The sequence below is a fragment of the Xylocopa sonorina genome, chromosome 4, assembly GCF_050948175.1.
Source record: "Xylocopa sonorina isolate GNS202 chromosome 4, iyXylSono1_principal, whole genome shotgun sequence".
Taxonomy (NCBI): Eukaryota; Metazoa; Arthropoda; class Insecta; order Hymenoptera; family Apidae; genus Xylocopa; species Xylocopa sonorina.
This window is the reverse complement of record NC_135196.1, coordinates 13,366,896-13,387,424: the sequence shown is the minus strand read 5'-3', so window position 1 is coordinate 13,387,424 and position 20,529 is coordinate 13,366,896. Positions and strand designations below refer to the sequence as shown.

Below are 20,529 nucleotides of genomic sequence, written 5' to 3'. Positions count from 1 at the left end.
CAGTTATCTGATAAATTGTCTAATCTTTTGTTGAACAAAGTTCTACTAGCATCGTTTACGCAAACGGGAAAGTCAGTGGTTACAAGTACTGTGCGGCGGTCTGACTAAAAGCTACTCTATCTACTTGTCTTTGGTTCTTCTCGTGGAGGATCCTTGCTACACGCGTTTAGCGGTAATCTTTGAAAGGGATAAGTACGTCAGGGAAAGGAATAGAAACTTTGTATAAATTTTACATAATGTTTATTATTTATAGTGTACTCAGAAATGTCGGGCCTCAACCAGTGGGCCTTCTCTCTTTTTTTTGTATTTTTTTCATTTCTTTATTTTGTTTTTCGACATATTTGATCAGTGAACATCACAATGTTAATTCTTTCCTCTAGTCCGCACAGTTTTACTCTCACTTTTTTTTTAAATTTCTCTTCTTCTCTACTCGGAGTGACGCGCAAGCTGCTCGCATTCGTTTCGCTTCTCCGTGGACCATAATGGAGAACGTGATCTTTCTTTTCTTACTTTTTCTCGTTTCGCTTGTTCTTCGTCATCTTTGTTCGCTTTCGAATGAACAGTTATTGAAAATGAAACAAGTCTCGTCTACGTATTGGTCACGAGCAGATTGTGCCTCACAGAAAGTAGTTAACCATCCTGCCTCGCGGTTCTTGGTTCCTCACCCACAAATTCAACATGCCAGCATATTCGTGTAACGAAACATGGAACTATAATAACTGTATAGAAAAAAAAAACGAAACGGAAAAAGGAGAAAATGACGGGAAAATAAATGATCTGCTACGTTGTATTAGTAATTGATAAATCGCAAAAACTGTGTGCGGAGTGATGAGGTTTTCGCAATTACACTTCTTTCGCTCCCTTTCTCTCAATCTTTCTCTCCCTCCCTTTCGATCTACCCTCTCGTTCTCTCACTCTCTCTCATTCGCTCAATTGTGTCTCGATAGCCAATAATAGCATTATATATATATATATTTACGTATAATATGTATATCCGAGGCGTAAATATGTTCGATCAAAACACAACTTAGCATTCAATAACTTCGCGTATTACAAAAGTGGTCGTCGAATACGAAACGGTTCGATTCGACAATTAGAAAAAACACAGCGTTTGTATTTAATATATATTTTTTGTTCGTTCTCACTGCTTCCTCTCGCCTTCTTTCACCTTTCACTTTCTCTTAGACTCTGTTACTCTACTTCTCCCATCTTATTCTCAGTTTTATCTCGTTTTTATGCGTTGTCGTCTCTCGCTTCCATTTTGGGATCGACATACGAGGACCTTCTAAAAGTGTATGTGTGTGTGTGTGTGTATAAGTGGACATTAAAAATAGAGGAGGGCAAAGGATATATCGGGAACGATCGAGGGCTTGTTTTCTCTCACATTCTCTCGCTTATCTTCCTCACTCTATCACTCTATCACTTTCTCTCGGATATCGCTAAAGTGCAAGGGAATCGGGACCAGGGAACTGACTTTCCTTTTCTCTTTTCTTTTTTATTCGTATTATAGTAACCAACCACCCCCACTGTACACGCTTCTGCTCGACTCTTCGTCCTCGTGTGGACATTGAAAAATTAGGATACGCACGTGTCGCGATCGAAGAATGAAATTCGAAGGGGACGCCGGGCATCCGCGGTGGCAACGCCATCCTGGCGTCGATATTTAACGTCGTTTCACCACCATACACGTCGCGCCTTCGTTTCATTCTCCGGCTCGACCAATTGAAAGTTTGCCGTGGCTCGGTCGTCGAACGTTCGCGATTGCTTATTCGAAACGACAAAGGTTTCCCTCTATTTTCCATAAATTTCTTTCGCACACTCTCTCCTTCTCTCGTTCACTCTCTCTCTCTCTCTACACCTCGCTTCGAACGACGTGTTCGGAACCGCACTAACACCTAACCGAGCAGAGGGACCTAATCGTCGGAGCGATCGAATTTTCGAAAAATTCCAGCGAAACAGTTCAACGCGCGACTACTTTTTCGTCGTCGCGTTTGTTACTTTCTACCACCGTCCTCGATTCGATCGTCACAACCCTCGCCGGTTCCCGTCGTCGAACACGGTTCATCGTTTCACTTTGTTCTCGTCCCCGCTCTTTCTTTCCTCATATCTCCTGTTCACGATTCACGAGGTACATTCTTGAACACAACGAGATCGTGACGCGATCTGATCGCTCGACGACCGATCGACGGCCGCACGCTAAGAAAATCGGCGCGGAAGCTACTGGTGGCGCGTGGGTGCATGACCATTCTTTTTTTTCTCTTAAAGTTCTCGTTATTTTTTTTTTTCTTTATATTAGGAATTAACGGGGGGGGGGGCAAGAGGGGAAGGGGTAGAGGGGACTGAACATTCGAAAAACCTTGGTAAAAATATGTTTGTGCCGTGACCCCGCGCCACTCTCGGCTCGCCGACGCTTCTGGCCCACCTTAATTAATTGTTTTTTTTCTTTTTTTTAATTTTTTTAGATTTCTTTGTGTTCTCAGTTTTCACCATTTGTTTCTCTTAAACTCCAAAACACTTCGTCTGGCCGTTGGCGCTATACGAAATGATCAGTTACAATATCATATTATATATATAATATATATAATATATAATATAATACATATATTATATTCTACATTACATTACTATGTTCGAAAAATAATATTACAATATATAGTGTGTGTTGTTATGTGTATTATCATATTATTATTATTTTTTTTTGTTGTTGTTTTGTTACTCTTCTTATTCCTCCTCTCCTCCACGATAGTAACGCCTCGCATTTTTTTTTATCTCTCTCTCTCTCTCTCTCTCGCGCGCGCAAATCATCTTCGTTCTCTCTCACTCTCTCTCTCGCTCGCTCACTCGCTTTCTTTCCCCTATTATTACGCGCGGTAATGTATCTAAAATTTACAATATTAGTTTATAATCGGACGATGACGATGCTGCTGAGAGGGTGTTGGTAAGAAACTCCGTCCAACAACGGAGAGGACTCTGGTTTGGCGCGATTTATACGAAGCGGATGCAGCTCTGCGTTCGCAGGCTACTCTCTGGTTGTACGTGTGTATGCACGTGTCTGTGTGTGTGTGTATGTCTGTAACGTGTATGCATACGGTCATATAAAATTATCATATCTCGCGGCTAAGCGTTCAATTACGATAGAAACGGTGCTTTTAGTTTTCGTTTAGAAAATTCGTCTCGCGTGGATTGCAACGAGGTGGAACGGACGGCGAACGATCGATTCGAGTCGTTGTCGATCGTCGAACGATCGAGCCGGCCGTTCGTTGTCACGGAATGCCCTAGAAGATCAATCTTCAGCGTGGAACGCGCGTGTTCGTCTCACCACTCTCAGCAGCACGCGTGTCGCGATACCAAAATCCATTCGGTGTGTCTCTCTGTGGATGTAAAACCGCTCGGCGCTTCTTTTCTCCTCCCTCTATCTCTCTCATCCTCTCTTATCTCTCCCTCTTCACCTTTGTTTTTTTTTCTTTTTTTTTTCTTAACTTGAATAACAACCATTTTTTTTTTTTTAAATTTGTTTTACTAAATATATCACAAACTGCCGGTGGCTAGCGCAGCCCCGCCCGAGCTCGCGCCGATATCGTTCGCCATCCTCGACGGACGCGAGGACCTCGACTCGCTCGCGAGGGACGCGTCTCGTCGTTCCGTCGCTTCCCGGACGAGCAGCTCGACACGAACTCGCGGGCTACCACCGGAAAAATATAACGTTAAGGGGTTACATGTTAATAGTTACATCACTCGCCGGAAGACGCGCAGCTCCGGAGGATTCTCGACGGTGATTCGCGCACCCTGGAAACGTCCATCGAGAACCCCTCGGTCTCCGTCCCCAACGTACGATTAGTTTAAGTTGTCGAACTAGTAAATTTTTTTTATTTTCCGTTTATTATGCTGCCACAGAAGATTCTCATGTTTTTTTTTCCTTTTTACTCGTAAACTGTAAATACCTTTATAAATTCATTACCTTAGAAGTACATATTTATATATATATATATATTATGTTACGTAATAATTTTCGTTTCGTTTGTTTTTCATTTTCTTCCATTCGCGTTGTTCGTTTACGATAGAATCGCCGCGGGTACCTAATGGGTCGGTTTCGAATTTAGACGTTTACGCAATTTCTTTTCCCATGTGTTTCGTCCTCCTTTATCATCCAGCTGTTACTTCTGTCGATTAGCGCTCTTCCTTCGTTTTCTTCGTGTTGCGTACCATCGAGAAACTCTTGTTCTCGTTTTCGTTTTTCTGTTTTTTCTTTTCTTTTAATAATCCCTCGTTTAGAAAACTTGTAGTCAAGGGGGGGCGAGACCGTGATCATTTTGTTTTTCTCTCTCTCTCTCTTTTCGAATTATGTCGGAAGGACATGACAGGGGCGGGGGGTTTAAAGGACAGAGGAGATCAAGCCATTATTCCGAAGTAATTACAACGTGGGTACAGTAATTGTAAACATCGAGTTAACTCTGCTTCTCTCGAGGCTACACAGGCGGGTTGTATCATAGTTTTTGCTCTAAACACCGCGAAAATGAAATACACACTAACGTTCTATCGGGCAACACTGGATCGACGCGCGTAAATAGTTAACATCCAGAGGAAAATGCGTTCGAACGAAAGTGCTCTCTCGTGATGCGACGCGAGTCGAGGGCCCTCATCGCATCGTTGTCGAGTTAAAAACGTTCCGGCTCGCTTTTCCTTCCGCGTTTTCTAATTAATTGCTCCCGGTTCGTACTGGACGAGAGGAAGCAAAGCGACGGACTACGGTGAAATTTCGCTCGAGGAACTTTACCAAGTAGGAACCTATCTTCGTTCGGAATACGCTGCAAGCACAGCCGCGTTATTCCTCGTTCTACGAGAACAGCATGGTACCTTAGTAGCTATGTACTGTCGGGCTATCACTGAATAGAATTCTAATCGCTACGGATCGGCAAGAAACTCGCGTTCGTCCAACGCGTTCGACAATTCTCAGTTCAAAGAGAACTGCGATAAACTTTGAAACGCAAATTCGACCAACAACTCGGCTGCTACTGTTCAACAAATCGATTGAAATCGGTCGCTGGGAGCCAACGCGTTAAAAACTAATCTAAAACGTAGCTACGCGAAGGGGTGGATCGCGGTGGATCGATATCGTAGAACGTGTTTAAGACAGCAACGACCAGTGGGGCCTCGACACGAAACGGGGAGCATCGAAACTACTTAGCGATCGGCAAACGTGACACGGTGCGACTTCCTAAGCAGCTATCTATCTAGAAAGATTATAAACACCTGGGCGATTAGTATACACGTACATATAGATATATGATATACATATTAACGACATCGTTTAATCGTAGCGTAGCTCAGGCGTGCGCGTTCGCGTACATACGTACGGAGAAATGACCGAGAACATCTACCATCTACCTCGATATAATATAATCGTGTACGTGTCTGTATACGTGTTTATAATACGTGTGTCGTGTAAACACTGGTGTCTCTGTGTGGATCGAAAGAGGGTCTCGAAGAAGCGTATATCGCAAACAGGCGCGGAAGCTCACACGTGAAGCAAGGGGGATGATGCCAGCACGCGTCAGACTGTTCGAGCTACCGATGTTTAAGGGGTGCGAACATTCCTGGAAACGACGGAGCGGCTGATTAAAAAGGATCTGTGGCGTGTGGTGTGTCTGTGTCCGTCAAGATTAATTAGATCAGACTACTACGCGCCATCGGCAACGACGACGCGTTCCCTTCCTATATATCCTACAGTTGGCGTACAATTCGATTCCAAGATTCCGCGAGACTAACCTCGTCGCTACTCTTTTCATTTCTCCCTCGAAGTAAGTGTCTGCGGGCGTGATTACCGTCGTCGAAGTAATTAATTGTACAACGTTTCTGTTTCTACATCGCTAGCACAGAACAAGCGGGGCTGTAGAACGCGCCATTCGGTCGCGTTCACTTTGACGAACGAGGATTCGATTTTGTTGATCGTAACCAAGATCAGGATTAGGGGGGGTTGGGGCTCGAAGGTGTATCTGGTTGAGGGGGGTTCTAACCGGGGCGGTGGGTGGCTAGGGCTGGGCACAGGGACCAAGGGTTGAAAGGGGTAGTGTCCATGTTCGTTTTCTTCTTCTTCTTTCGAAGCTTCGAAATATTCCTCGAACGGACGTCTCTTCTGCAATCTTTCATTCTGTTTAATCGCGTTAAGAACGGCGCGGTTACGTTACGTTTCCTCTTTTTTTTTGTTCTTCTCGTTTCTTTTTGTTCAAGGCTAGACACTAGTCGTATGTAGAAGATCGGCACCGGAGAGCGAAGTGGAGTCGGTTGTGTTCTCGCGGTGCGATTGTCCCCCGTCTGCGCGACGAGGGAACTACGAAAAGGAAGCGATCGGCTCGAGACGATGTATACTTTTTTTCATTTTCCAACCTCTCTCTCTCTCTCATCTCCCTTCTTTTTTTTAGTTCTCGTTAAATCGTTTAAATATCCTACGTCATCTAAATTGTGTTTACTTTTACGTTATGTAGTTTATTTAGCATTTTTTTTCGAGTTCGCTTGTTCGCTATTTAGAGAGTACGTTTTTCTGTTAATAGTATTTATATTTAGACACTAAGCGTTACTTAGCGCGAGATCCATCGTCGTTTTTTTTTTTCTCGTCGCGGTTCCCGTAAAACGGGACAAGAAGGAGAAGCCGATGGGGGTTGTGGGACGGCGGTGAGGAATAAATGTAAAGGGGACTGGAACGATAGAATGGAAAGAAGAGTATCGAAGGAGAAGTAAAGAAAAAAAAAAAGGAAAAAGGAAAAAGGAAAGAAATCATCGTAAGAGAACCAAAGTGATTTTGGTGCTTGGGGATCGTTCGTTGCGCGAGGATCGAAAGAATTGGACAGAATCGTCGGTGATCAAGGACAGGTCTCTATTAAACTTCTTTTCATACGATCGTTTTGCTCGTCCGTCTTCGTAAGGAGAAACGGCGGGCGGCCGCGGCTGATTAAAAAGTCACCTACGACAAACTCACTACGAGAAGCTCACTACTTAGGCGTTTAGCTGCTGAGATACAACTAACATGCGATTAGTCGAACTGGTAAAAGTTTCACGCTTGTCGTACTACCGGCTACAAGAATCGTGTACTCTACGATGATTTTAATCGCTACGGTTTTACTCATTTTAATAATTCTAACTCGAAAAATACTATTTAGTCCTTCGCTAGATTAGTTCGAGAAAAAGTAGTTAATTATTCTTCGATACGGTTTTTCTTTATTTTACTTTTTATCATCCCTACCGACATCGAACGCGTTTAGTACGTGATCGATGTTCTTTTAAGTGCTTGTTTTCATCTAGAAAGTCCAAATTTTGAATGTTCTATCGGTGTGGTGTGTGTGTGTCTGTATGTGTGAGTGTATGGTACGTGTGTACAGGTTCAACTAGACGAGTCTCCCCTTGTTACGTTATCCGAAACACGATTAAAACACGCCAATTGTTTCCTTCCCTCTTTCTTCGCTCCACTTCTCCTCGTGTCTCGTGCTATCCGAAGGAAGATCGTCCGTCTCTCTGCTGGGAAAGTCACCGCGCATACAGAGCGAGCAGTATATGTCGAATAAAAAGGAACTCTCTCGTAGAATCGCGTGTAGTGTCATAAGAGCAACGGCTCGATAATATCTCTATATATACCTTTATACATATATACGTATGTTCGTGTCTGTACGTGTACATGTGTACGTAGATAGGTAACGCGTGATTCTGTGAGTATAACGCACGTATAACGTAAAAATTCCGGTTCTGTCCGTTCCCGTTCTTACTCCGTGAACCGCGTTCAACACCATCCGTTCGGTTCCTCGTCCCGCGCGACGATGCCCCGCGTTCGTCGACAAAAGGGTGGCAGCACCCCGTGCGAACGCGGCGTCGCGTTTAAAGAAACACCCGGCTCTGCAGAGGAACGCGCACGGTTTCCATAGTCTTTCTCACCCACCCCCGTCGAGCTGGCTCGCGCGTCCTTTCGCCCAAGCGTCGCGTACGTATCCGTTCCCTCTTCTCGTCACCCGCGAGTTGTCCTCAAACGAGTGCTCTCCTTCCAACGAATGCTTCTTTTTTCACTGCCAGCGCGTTCGTTCTGTCGATGCTGAATATCGTCGATCGAACTAGTGTAGTGTATATTGCGACCAAGGACGCTTGTCCGTTCCCCTAGGAGTTAAATATTACACCGTACACGGTCCGCTTACGAGTTACTGTAGAATAAAAGTCAAAAATATATTATGTATATTCATATATATATTTCGTTCTGTTCTGGTACCCTACTATATTTTAATTATTCTAGTGCACTGAGAAGCGTGTACGCGCGGCCGTCGTCCGACGGCTCGCCGCTGTTCTCAACACGGGATTACACACACGTTGATCCAGAGAACTAAAGCCCGTCTCGTGCTGTCTCTCTCTTTCTCTCCCTTTCCCTTCGCATCTTTCTTTCCTCTTCTCTCCTACGCGCGCGCCTTACATCGTTCACGCGTGTACAGCGGCATGAACAAAATTCCCTCGACTGTTGCACCAATATTAAACCCTTCCCTCCTCGCGCTCAGCTTCATCCCTCAATTAGCGGACAAGCTTGTCCCTGGTGTGGACGGTCTGTAGTGTATTTATACTTGGGTATATATCCGCGCTTCATCTCTGTCTTCTCTCAGTTCTTTCCTCTTTATTTTCTCCCTCGCCTTATATCCCCGGTTTCTGTACGCTTTTATCCCTCTCGTTCGCTATTCTATATATGTTTCTTTATAGTTTCATGTATGCTCTGTCGATCGCTGCGTTCTCTCCTTTCTCGTAATCAGGATTTTTTTTTCTTTCTCTCTCTCTCTCTCTCTCTCTCTGTTGCCTCTCTCGATTCCCTTCGATCAGCGACGCATTTCTCGACGCGGGGGCTAATGGGGGACGATAACCATTCGCGTTCCACGAGTCGTGGGACGGGTGTTATCCGGGCAAATCCGATCGAGCGTTCGTGTCGGCAATTTCGGACGGGTCGCCTCGGCTCAGCCGACGGTGGACAATCCGATTAAACGCGCGCCAAAATATCCGAACATCCGGCCGCGCTTTCGTTTCGAGCGCGCGTACCGAATCTCCGGGAACGACTCTCTCTTCTCTGCAGAGCGAAACGGTGTTCCTTCTATCTTTCGTTCCATTTTGTTCACTCTCTACCTCTCTCTCTTCGCTATCTGGACCTTTCCTCGACCCTCCTTTTCCCTCTGTTTCTCATCGATAACGCACTTTCGATTCGCGTCTATTCTTCGTTCCCGTATGATCGTTTCCTCGGCGGAGTCAAAAATGCGTTTGCGCGCAAGAAGCTAATAGGTAGGTAACACGCGAGCAGTATTGTTTTGCGGCTAATCGAGTGCGCGATGGATCGCGCGACGACGAATGAGTGGCACAGTCTGTGGATGATCGTATTGAGAAATTAATTGTAACGTTTGTTCAATCGATGAAGTTGATCAAGTGATGGCTTGTCTTTGATCAGTGACGGAGAAGAATCAGTTAGAGGAACCGCGTCGGTGTCAGAGAATTTTGAAAGTGAACAGTGCGTTTCTGAAGGATTCGCTGGACATCCACAGCTGTTCGACGTACTCGCGCGTTCTTCGTGCGAGCCACCGGGCAGTTCGTTAGCCACGCGAAGCAGCAGTTTTTGTTTCGTTAAAACGATAGCAATATATGTAAATCGTCGTATGAAACCGTTGTCGCCGGACAAGAGACTCGGGACACTCATGCGATTGATCGATTCCCTCGTTAAACGGGACGAGGGGGATCGTGCGTTTGCCTGCGGCGACTCAGCGTTCAGCGCGAGCGAATTCTTTGCTTGTTTTTACAAATAATTTGTTTACCGCATTGCGATTGCTTTGCTGTAGCAGCTAAAACCCTTGACTCAAGTTGGGAAGCTCGAACTCCAGTGGTTTCGTCGTGTCAGTTTTTAGTTTTTGCTTCGCGTTCCTTCGTTGAACATTTCTTCGCTTCAGTTTTAATCGCCATATTCTCCCGTATAATAGTTATCTTTTTACCTTATGTTCTCTTACCCCTATACGTATATACACATGTGTTGCTTTATTATTATTATTAGTAATTATCATTATCATTAATTCCTCTTTTGTTCTCGACACCTTTAGAACGGCTTGTCGCTTAGCGTTTTCACGATAAACGGAGTAGCAGCACTTTTTCGTTCCCATTCTTCCTTTCTCTTTCTCCTTTCGTTACTGACGTCTACCGTTACTCGTTATACTTCTAACGCTTGGTATACTCGCTAAGAACGTTTGGTATCGAAGGGAAAGACGGCTTCACGCGGTGTCTTTTTGCTTTTGCTCTATTTTTTCTTTTTTTCTTTCGTTTTGTGTTTTTTTTTTTGGATTTTCTTTCCTCCCAGTTTCTCTTCCCTACCCTATCTCAGTTCGTTCGATAATTGTACACGCGATCGATACGGAAAGGAAAACCGAAATGTTCGTTGATCGACTCTCTAGTCTCGGATGGGAACTCTAGCCGTGGATTCCTGTCTAACTTTCTCTGCGTTCTCTTCGCCTACCTCGAAACCTCGCCTCTTCTGGACGCATTCAAATGAAACGAAAGGTTAACATCTGGTTTGCAAAGACTGGCAGCGATCGGGACGAATTGTATTTGAACATCGGGCTATCGTCAAACAAGTCTAACGATCATGAGATCTCGGCTCGCCTGCGTCGAAGCGGAGGCGTCGAATTTGTTTCTTCCTCTTCTTCTTCTTCTTCTTCCTTTTTTTTGTTTTTTTTTCTTTTTTATGGTTTCTCTTTCGTGTGAACGGAGAAATTAGTTGAAATATTTCGCCTACGTATAAGGATCACAATTGAAAACGTCACGCGTCGTCTTACTCCCGGCGTAACTGAACCACTTAAATGGACATTCGTTTAATTATTGTACTTAGTTTTACAGATACACGATACAACGTACGCACTCCTCGAATTTCATCGTCTCTTTTTACTTTTCTTTTTTTTTTTCTTTTTTTAATCTATTACTCCCTATATATGTTTATATGCTAGATGTGGACACGGAGGAACTCATCCGTATATTATCAATTTCCTTTAACTTCGTAGTGATTCGTCTATCGAACGTCTTGGCGCGAAAAGTAAACGGGAAGTGGTGTGTGAAAAGTGTGAGAATTCGGGGGTCAAACAGAAAGGAAGAACAAATTATACGACGCGACGTCTAACTTCGCTGTTCAGGGTATCCTCCAATCTCAGACTATTAATTGAAAGAAAAAGTTCGCGGTCCGTATTCTTATTACAATCTCTGGAAATGAAACAATTTTTCTACTTTTCTATGCTGCGTTTTAGCTTCATTTTTAAGTTTAAAAGACTATTGGGAAAGATTGCATGGAAGTCTAGAGGATACCCTGTATATAACCAGAATGTCAGTAGCTGCGATTGACATTAACACATCCAGTAACGTAACACAAGAATTTGGAAAAAAAGTGTTCTCTTTATCACGTTTCGAAGACGTACCACGTTGATAATCTAAAAAATCCTCGGTATTTTATAACTCTCTTCTCGATTTTTGTTCTCTTATAATTCTCACGGTAGTACGTGATGACGTTTCTATATCCTATGTACACGCGTAATTTACAAGTGTCGAACTTTCGCCCGCGAATCTTTCCCCTCTAATACCACAACGACGCAATAAAGGAACGTAACGTGAACGAAAATAGGTGAGGAAAGTGTGAAACGAAAAGAACAAAGATAAGGAAAAAAGTAAAGATAAACGAAAAACGTCTGTGTTCGTACCGTGTGTGTTCGTGTGGTGTTCTGTTTATACCGTATCTCTTAATCTCTGTTCGAATTGTACAACTCACGCTCGTTTTCAACGAGCGCCTGTATCGTTCCGCGTCTCTGTTCGTATATGTGTGTACGTGTGAGTCCTTTGATTCTTAAATGCTGTACAGGAACATTTATACTTGCTTAATCGTTTAATTAAATCGACTTGCTCGATATTTTTTGCCTTTTTTTTCACTTTTGTATTCAATAATAGTTTTAATATCCGTTAATAATATACGTTACTATAGTACGCTTATTCCTGTCAATTAGAGTACTTTGCTATACTTATATATGTCCGTTTAAATAATTAACGCTAATAATCCCGTCACAGGGGTTGATGTCATTTATCCCTATCGATCTGGACTAAAGAAACGAAGGAAAACGATAATAGCGATCAATAAATTATATGTAACACGATCGTGTCGTTCGATCGATTGAACGTCGAATGCGAAATCGCCTTGGGAATAATAAAAAAAAAAGAAAAAAAAGAAAACACAAACAAAGTACGCGACTGTCTCGTACCATCGCGCGGGTCTGTCGGGTACGTGAAATCGAACGTGCACGTTTTTATGGCGTTCGTGTGATTTATACGGGCACGTATCGGGAAGCATGAAGAGAGCGCGCAAAGGACCCTGGCCCATCGCGAATAATGACTAGTTCAACAGCGCGTTTCACATTTTCCAGCATCTGGCCCGCTCGTCGAACGGTTTTGGTCGGGAAAGTAGGTGAAAGCCTTTCCTGGACGGTCATGTTCTTTTTATTTTCTTTCTCTCTAAGTGTAATCGGAACACGAGGGAAAAAAACAAGAAGAATAATAGTAGTTATAATAACATTGATAATAACGATAAGATAATGCCGCGTCGCAACGGATGATGTGTCCTTTCCGTTCGTTAAGGGACGTACGCTTTTAGACGTCGATCTTTTTATACCTCGTTCGAAATCAGTCCGAAGTGTGACGGCGAGAATTTTGTTACTATTTTTATCGAAAATATAATTTGAAGATGAGAGATGCCAGTTCGATGTTACAATCGATGCGTCAGTTGGAAGTAGAAGAGCAGAAAGCGGACGTCTCATGTGTTACGACCCGACGGTAATAATAATAATAATATTTAATAGTAATAATAAACGTTCACTAAATATGGAAGAAATTACTGTAACATGACTGAGAAAGTCTCTTCTATAGAATAAAAATAATGTTTAAACTGATATTAATGATCGACAAAATAAATACTTCCATCGCTAATGAAACGAACAATTAACTCGCACGTGAAACGTGTTTTCCTACGGTACTCTTCGTATATTTCTTCGTTTAAATCTAATCACTGGCGGAAACGAGTTCTACGCTTCGCGATAATAATACTCTTACGAACGGTACACTGTTGTTGCTACATTTTGCACACGTCGATTGCACTAATTTCTTACTTGTACCTCGACTACTACGCTAAACGAAAATAAAAAAGATAAAGGGAAAAACATAAAAACCAGAAATAATAAAATCGTGTAATAAAATATCGTTGAAATAGAAAACAGAAACGAAAATGAATACGTGTACGGTAAGGAATTAAATACTATAGTACGATTGATATAATGATGTGTTAACGGTCCTATATATACTATATATAAAGAATAAAAACGAACGTTAATACGGTTAAATATCGAGAAGTAGAGACGGGTCGAAGGAGCTTAAACAAAAAAAAAAAAAAAAAAGTGTTAGAATCTGTAAGAATGACGAAAGACTTGTCGACGGTGGGTCCTTCGCGCGACACCGCGAAATCGAGTCGAATCGATCGTTATACGTATCGAAACAGAAAAATCACCGGGTTCAAAGAAATCGTAGGAACCGAAGAACATCTTATGTCGGATTCGTCTCGCGAGTGGCGATCAATATAAAACGATTTCCTCTTTCTCGTGTGTATGTGTGTGTGTGAGACCCTTTCACCCATTTTTCATACTAAGTCTCTCTACTCGTCGCGTTTCTCCCTTTTAACTAACTCCCTCCTCGTCCATCCCGTCTTATATCTCTCTTTTTCCTCACTTTTGCTTCGATTTAGCGCGGGCAACATCCTTTTCCGTCCTCTCGAAAATTCTATTACTTTTTTTAATTAAATATAATTTTTTTTATATATCTAATATATGTATATATATATATATATATATATTTGTCATATACATTTGTCGTAGTGTTAGTAATTAAATAGCGTTTGCTCGCCTGTGAATGAGTGTAGGTTTTCGGCGTTTCCCTTCGTGAAATGGAGGCAAAACGTAGGAAAGAAGGGAAAAATGAATGAAGAACGTTCCGAAAGTCAAGAGTCGCCGGAAACCACGTCGTAAGGCTTCGTTCCTTCCCCGGAAGGATCATACTTCTTTCAAAGTATATATTTATATATATAATACGTGTGTAATGTGTATCGTATCGTCGTTTGATTCACGATCGAATCCTGGTTTTTTATATCTTCCTATTCTATCACTTCTCGCGTCGCTCGTTTTTTTTTTTTTTTTTACTCCTTCTACTTTCGTTCCCGTTCATTTTTTTTTTCATTTTTTGCTTTTTTTTCTTTCGGAGTGGGGGGCTTCTTCTCATCTTTAAACCTATTTCGTTCAATTTTATCGTGAACTTAATACCTCCGGGCGCGTGTGCACGCACGCTTGATCGATCAGCTGAAACGTACGTGCAGACGCGCGGTAATTATCCGTGTAAAAACAAAATACCAGTGGATTTCGTTCAGTGTATATACGAGTATAAAAAACTTCATTATTCGTAATATGCGAGTCAGTGTTTCTCCCTAGATCGCGCGCGTCCCTTGAAGTTCGCCAAACAGGCCGATCCTCGACCGGCTGACTTGCGAGCCGACCAGACGTCTCAACCCTTCTGTTCGGTGTTAGCGATCGATTAGGGTTCTCATCGCAATTCTGTGACAAAAGGCAGGGATCGTGTCGCGTCGACGTAACCGATATAAATCTAGAACAATTGAAATGTTGCACGATTGAAAAATTGGATATTATATATACACGCAGGTACCACGAGCCACGAGGGGCTATCTTCGAATCCAATAAATTTGTCTTCATCTTATATAGAACATCTGAGAATATACACTTTAAAAAACAGTAACAACGCTCTCTGGCCACGGGTGCGCCGGCGAGATCAATTGCCGCCGCCTCCTCCGCGGCGTTCAACAATTCAGCAAAAATCTATGAAATAACCCAACGCGCCGCTAACATCAAACGGGTTGAATAATTCAATGAGATCGTCCTATCGGTCTCAGCCGGCCCTGCTCGCACGGTACGAACTCGTTCGTCTGCCACGAGCGCGTACGAATTTTACGATCCAACAACTCGGAATACCCTGATCCCACGGGATCGCATAACTCCTAACCGCTTTCCCCTCCCCTTAGCCGTGCACGCCGCACGTTCTATAATATATGTACACGTAACAGTGGCAAGATCTTGCGGAGCGCATCGACTGCCGCGTTTTTCCTCTCGCGAAAACTCGCCGCTCTGCCGCGAGAATGTGCCCCTCGCGGACAACCGCCACTTCGCAGTTCCCTCGTTTTCGTCCCTTCGTTCCGCGTTGGCTCTAATCGCGTGGAAGAGCATGGGAGTCTCGTATCAAATGGGACCGCCAATGGCTAAACGGAAGTTCTGCCACGCGAAACAGCGTCGCTCGGTTATTATACTTGAAAAGAAACCGAGATGGTAGCAAATGAAAGGTTTCGCTGGATCGAAAGTTTGCACGAACTGTATAGAAAACGTAATGATACCGCCGTGGAAGAAATCGAAAGAAAGGTTGTACATCATCGACTCGACAGCAGTCGAGGCGAAGAAACGAGAAGGCACCGATTGGTTGGATAATTAGAGAATTCAGTTTTTACGGAAGTCTAAGCGTAGAAACGAGGAGCTGAGAAGGCAGGACTAAGGAAGACTTCGCGTTCCACGCTGTGTGCTTCACGCGAATGGAACTGTCTCGTAAAATATCGCGACGCACCATTCTCCGGCGAGCTGGCGTTTAATCGCGTAGGTAAATTGCACACGCGAATCAGGAGAAGTCCCAGCGAAGCCCGTCCGAAACCGAGGGAACCCTTTCCGTGGACGAACCGAACGTAACGAGTACCTTTCATCGTTTTTAAGGGACGACGCCTGGAAGAGAAAGGGAGGAACAGCGGAACGGAGCCGCGCGACTCTTTTCTCCGGTGGTGAAATGAGGCGTCGCGATTCCGCCCGACCGTTCATCCCTTTCTGCTCGCCTTTCCTCCCGATCTCTATCTGGCTCGACGAAAACCTACGCGTCGGAGGGGATTCGCAGAGGAGGATGAAATAGAATCGAGTCGGTCCTTTCGATGTCACTGATGACAACGACGACGACGACGACGACGGCGACGACGAAGGCGACGACGACGACGAAGAGAACGACGAGGACGAAAACGATTGGAACACGCGTTCTTGTTGACTCGTCTTTCTCTCTCTGTCCATTTTTCTCATTGATCTTGGCTCGGCGATCAGGACGATCGTGATCCGGCGAAACGTGTTCGTTCGTTCCTATCGTTCTTTCATTTCCGTTCGTTACTTTCCTTTAATTAAGTTCCTTTTCTCTCTTTCTCTCTCTCTCTCTCTCTCGTCTTCCTGTCTCTCCCCGTAGTCCAGCTTTCGTGGTTTTCACTTTTCTCTGTCGGTTTCTTTCGGCTCGCATCGTCGTGATACACATCCGCTAAACGAGAAGGAGTAACTAGGGCGTCGCAGGCGATGTGACCGCCATCAGGGGTGCTGGTGGCAACGCGACCGGTATGTGATAATATTTACACTGGGGTCGCATGCACGCGCCCTTCACTGCGTCCCTGCACACGGTTACGCGATTCTCGATCACCTCCACGTTTCCTGGAAAAGGAACAACGATTTAAAAAATTGCTGGAAACGCGCTTACTATCGCGCGGCTCGACAACTAATCGCCCAGTTTGGGATAATTTGGCGGGTTCGCCACGGTTTTGCCGCTCGTGCATCCGACATACTTTCCTCTTTAATTGCAAGACCGCGAATCGTTGCGATTCCCTCGCAAACTAGCGACGAGATCAACGGCAACGATAACGGAAAACGAACAGTTTTGTTGCTAAGCGCGCGCGCTTTCAGCGACAGAACTGTGTATTACACGAGCCAGAACGACAGAACCGTGGGCGCCATAAATTGTCGCTGGTGGGCGCCTGGGCTGATGTATGTGCGGTACTTTTACGGCACGGTTCAGCACGGTTCAGCATGGTTAGGGAACATAAAGAAGACTAACCCTCCGCACTCGAATCATTCACGGGTACAAAGCGTGAGTAATTAGAAAACTCGAGCGTGGGTATGCGCATGCACGACTGAAATCTTCGGTTATCATTGTTCAGCGTGATACTCGAATTTGATCAGCCGATTATAACGGAAGCATCGACCAATTAGTTGTGATTTAACCAGAATACCTGTTATCGAATGTACAGGAACAATGGCGATACTTAGGAAAGGCAATCGTGTATAATCAACGATAGTTGTTCATCCGTGATCCGTTCGCCGTTGCGTCCGTCTATCCGTCTAGCTGACTACTTACTAGAGGATTGTTCTGCCGCGTTGGAATTTCAATAGCCGAATTATCCCCAGGGAGCTCGCGAAGCGCGTATACTCGTATTCAACCAAGTTCTTACACTCCGCGAGCACTGTTCCGGCGAAACAGTTCGGAGAATGTCTTGAGAATCCTGCTCCACGCTCTACGCTCGCAAACAGTACGATTCTAACGCGTGGGCTATCTTTTTAAACGTTACGCGCGCGACTAATCAGAGGACCAGAGAACTCTTTCCCTTCTGCCACTTCGAGCCAAGTAATTCGCAACTTTGACAAAGTTGCGTGCAGTTCGAAACACCGGCGACCGATAGATTTGTCATCCACCGCGTATCCAGGGCGCAATTATTTTGCGGCGAACGCGTGGTTGGCAACAGCAGAATTGCTGCGAAGCACAAATGCCCTTTGGTCAAACGTTGAATTTAATATCTACCAATCACGTTACTTTCTCTGTTACAGTGAAACCCTTCTAATTGATCGATCCTTCCCCTCTTGTCGTCTCAAATGCAACACAAGCCCAACCTTGGATCATGCTCTTCCGAATCACTCGACTTCCTCGATACTCACCGTTTTCCCGCTGAAAATAATAACGATCAAACAATTGTCAGTCGATTCGCAGACGCGAGACCATAGGAAGAAAGTAATCGCGGCGACAGAGTGAACGGTTAGGGGGTTTGTTGTTACAGGAGAGGGAGGGTGAAACGAGAAGCGTCGGTTTTCAAGTCGGGCCAGGCCATCGCGAGGGGAACAGCCGTGCGATTGACGCGGCGCGTCAGACCGTTGAAACTCACCGTCACTGAGATGGATAAACTTGCAGGCGGGACGGTTGCACACTTGTCGATTAAAATCTTGGCACACCGGGAGGGTGTCCAGTAACTGAAAGAAAATGTGCCAGGCATTTTTATAACTGATATTGGCGAGGTGCTCGCAGAAAATAATAGTTACGAGGAGAGAAGGAGGAAAAAAAAAACCAACTCTCACAGTGTCACACACCAGTCGCACTTTGTAACAGATCCACACGCCGTTCACGCGTATCAACGGGCACACCGGGCGAAGACGTGGTTGCCCAGGTCTTTCGCCGACAATCACGCGGACGCGCACTCCTGAAAATCATTGGCCACGCACATTCAAACTCAGTTCAATGTTAGAGCATATTCACGGTACATTACATGCTCTAAAAAATCGGATCGTATACGGATATTAATTAATTGCTACTGGTGCGCGAACAATCGAACGGGTACAGTAAATCGTGTTCGCGAATTCGACGATCTTTCTTTTTTTTTTTATCCATTCTCTCTTCTTCTTCTGCGGCTCCGTCGTTCGAGGAATGTCGATTGTTCGCGCAGTTCGAATTATGAGGAAAATTTGCAGTAGAACTTTTCTGTTTTCAAACTGGTTATTCCCTATTTGTCTGTATCGTGAGTCGAGACACATTGTACTCCAAGACTGATCGTTTTCTTTCTTTTTTTTTTTTTTCTGTCGTTCGATATCGACGTGGAGCAAGTCAATCATCGGCTTGCTTTCACGATGATCGCTCTTACACGTTCATCGAAAGAATTGGCGGGATTCGAATGGGCGAGAACAAAGGACTCGTTTCACTTTCTCTACGCGAACGGTTTCACGCGTGAGTCTGTAATTATCGTGATCTATTTTCTGCTTTTTTTTGCCATCTTTTCTCGTTCCAATTTTTTGGTCAACATTCCCGACACTTTCTGTGCAAGGAGCGTGCCTACAGACGAGGATCGTTTGATTCGCAAATTTTTCAGGATCGTTCCACGCGACGATGTTCACTTTTTAAGAAAAAAACATTTGCTATAAAAACGTGGACGACGAGAAATGATATTAAGAAATTTCTTTCTCGGTACGTGATAAGGGAAGAAATGGAAAAGTCTTGCGTAAATGAAATCTCGCGAATACGAGAGAAAAATAAGAGGGTTTCGCTAAATTTGCGAATCAAACGTGGAAGCCCTCTTCTCAGCGGGCCATTCAGCACAACGACTAGACTGAAGTTTTTAGCGTTAACAAAATCTGTGTGTGAAATACAGGAAAGCAACGATCGTGGCTCGTCTAAGCTGTTTTTTTTTCCCGTTGTTTCGTCGCTCTCTCGATCGGGGAACAGGGTGCTAAACAGTGACATAAAACGTAAAAACCTGGCTGCAGCAAGATGAGAAACAATAATCGTAATACGTAAAACTGATGTGCATGTATATAATATTTAACATGGGCGCGGCTAAGGAGCATACGTACGAGCATACGAACATATCTTTCACTGTCCTCGTTTTCGGGATCATCTCGGGTGACGAAAATTCAATTTTCATTTGTCAAAAATCCCTCTAACGATATCGTTCTCTATTTAGCGGGTCTCACGGCGAGTTTTCGTGTACACGCGAGATTCGAGAACAACCAATTCCGAAGAAACGATTCGTGGAATGGCGACACTAAGAAAAAAAAAAGATGCAGGACAAAAAATTGGCAAGAAGGCGCGCAAAAAATGCCACGTCTAGATCGCCGAAACGAGAGTTACTAAAGAAAAAAAAATAGGAATAAATGAAGGAACGTTGGTATAATTAAAAGAAAAAAAACCAAAAAAAAAAAAAGAGAAAGGCTCAAGTGAAGCGAAAAATCTCCGCCCAGCTACGCTACTATCCGTTCCTTTGATTACCCCCGAGCGAAAGATGTATGCATATTATATGTACACACACGCAGGAACACACACGTACACTTGTATCTAAGGGTTAACAGGGGCGTTGGGCTGGTTCGGGAATATTATCGATGTATATGTCTGTATGCCCGAGAAAATATATGAATATAGACAAATGCAGCAAAAAATAGATTAAACATCAAATTCCAGAGAATTGGTATCGGTGTTAGCAAAAAACGTTAGGTCAGAAGCGGTTAACAACCTACCAGACAGAGTATTATGAGAGAAGTAAATAAATAAATAAATTAATTAAAAACGAACAAAAAATGATTAACGGAAAAAAAAATACAGAAGAAAACTAAAAAGGGGTAACAAAGGTAACAACAATGGAATTAACTGCGTACTTAATCATCGACGATAATACAGAGAACCGAAAAATCGCGGGCAAAGGAAACAGTACCATAGGCTCACCATAGAAGCGTGCAAAATATACGTGTAACGAAAAGAGATTGGAAAAAAAATTAAGAAATAATCTGTAAAAAAAAAACAAAA

General features: G+C 43.9%; 1 protein-coding gene and 1 long non-coding RNA gene across 3 annotated transcripts in view; both read right to left on the bottom strand.

The window, feature by feature from the left end:
- Window positions 1-217: 217 nt before the first annotated feature.
- Window positions 218-3,005, bottom strand: LOC143422875 (uncharacterized). The gene is made up of 2 exons (XR_013101776.1): window positions 1,885-3,005; window positions 218-1,838 (listed from the first exon to the last, which is right to left on the bottom strand). It is a non-coding gene; the product is annotated as an uncharacterized LOC143422875 (long non-coding RNA).
- Window positions 3,006-16,000: 12,995 nt separating this feature from the next.
- LOC143422703 (protein muscleblind) overlaps window positions 16,001-20,529 on the bottom strand; it is a 339,744-nt gene continuing 335,215 nt past the window's right edge. Inside the window, exons 12-13 of one of the 2 annotated variants that reach the window (XM_076893538.1) lie at window positions 18,128-18,212; window positions 16,001-16,628 (exon numbers count right to left, since the gene is read on the bottom strand). In XM_076893538.1, coding sequence (XP_076749653.1) covers window positions 16,480-16,628; window positions 18,128-18,212 — 234 coding nt within the window. In that variant the 3' untranslated portion in view covers window positions 16,001-16,479. The remainder of the gene's footprint in view (window positions 16,629-18,127; window positions 18,213-20,529) is intronic. The other variant, XR_013101750.1, reaches the window with a different exon arrangement.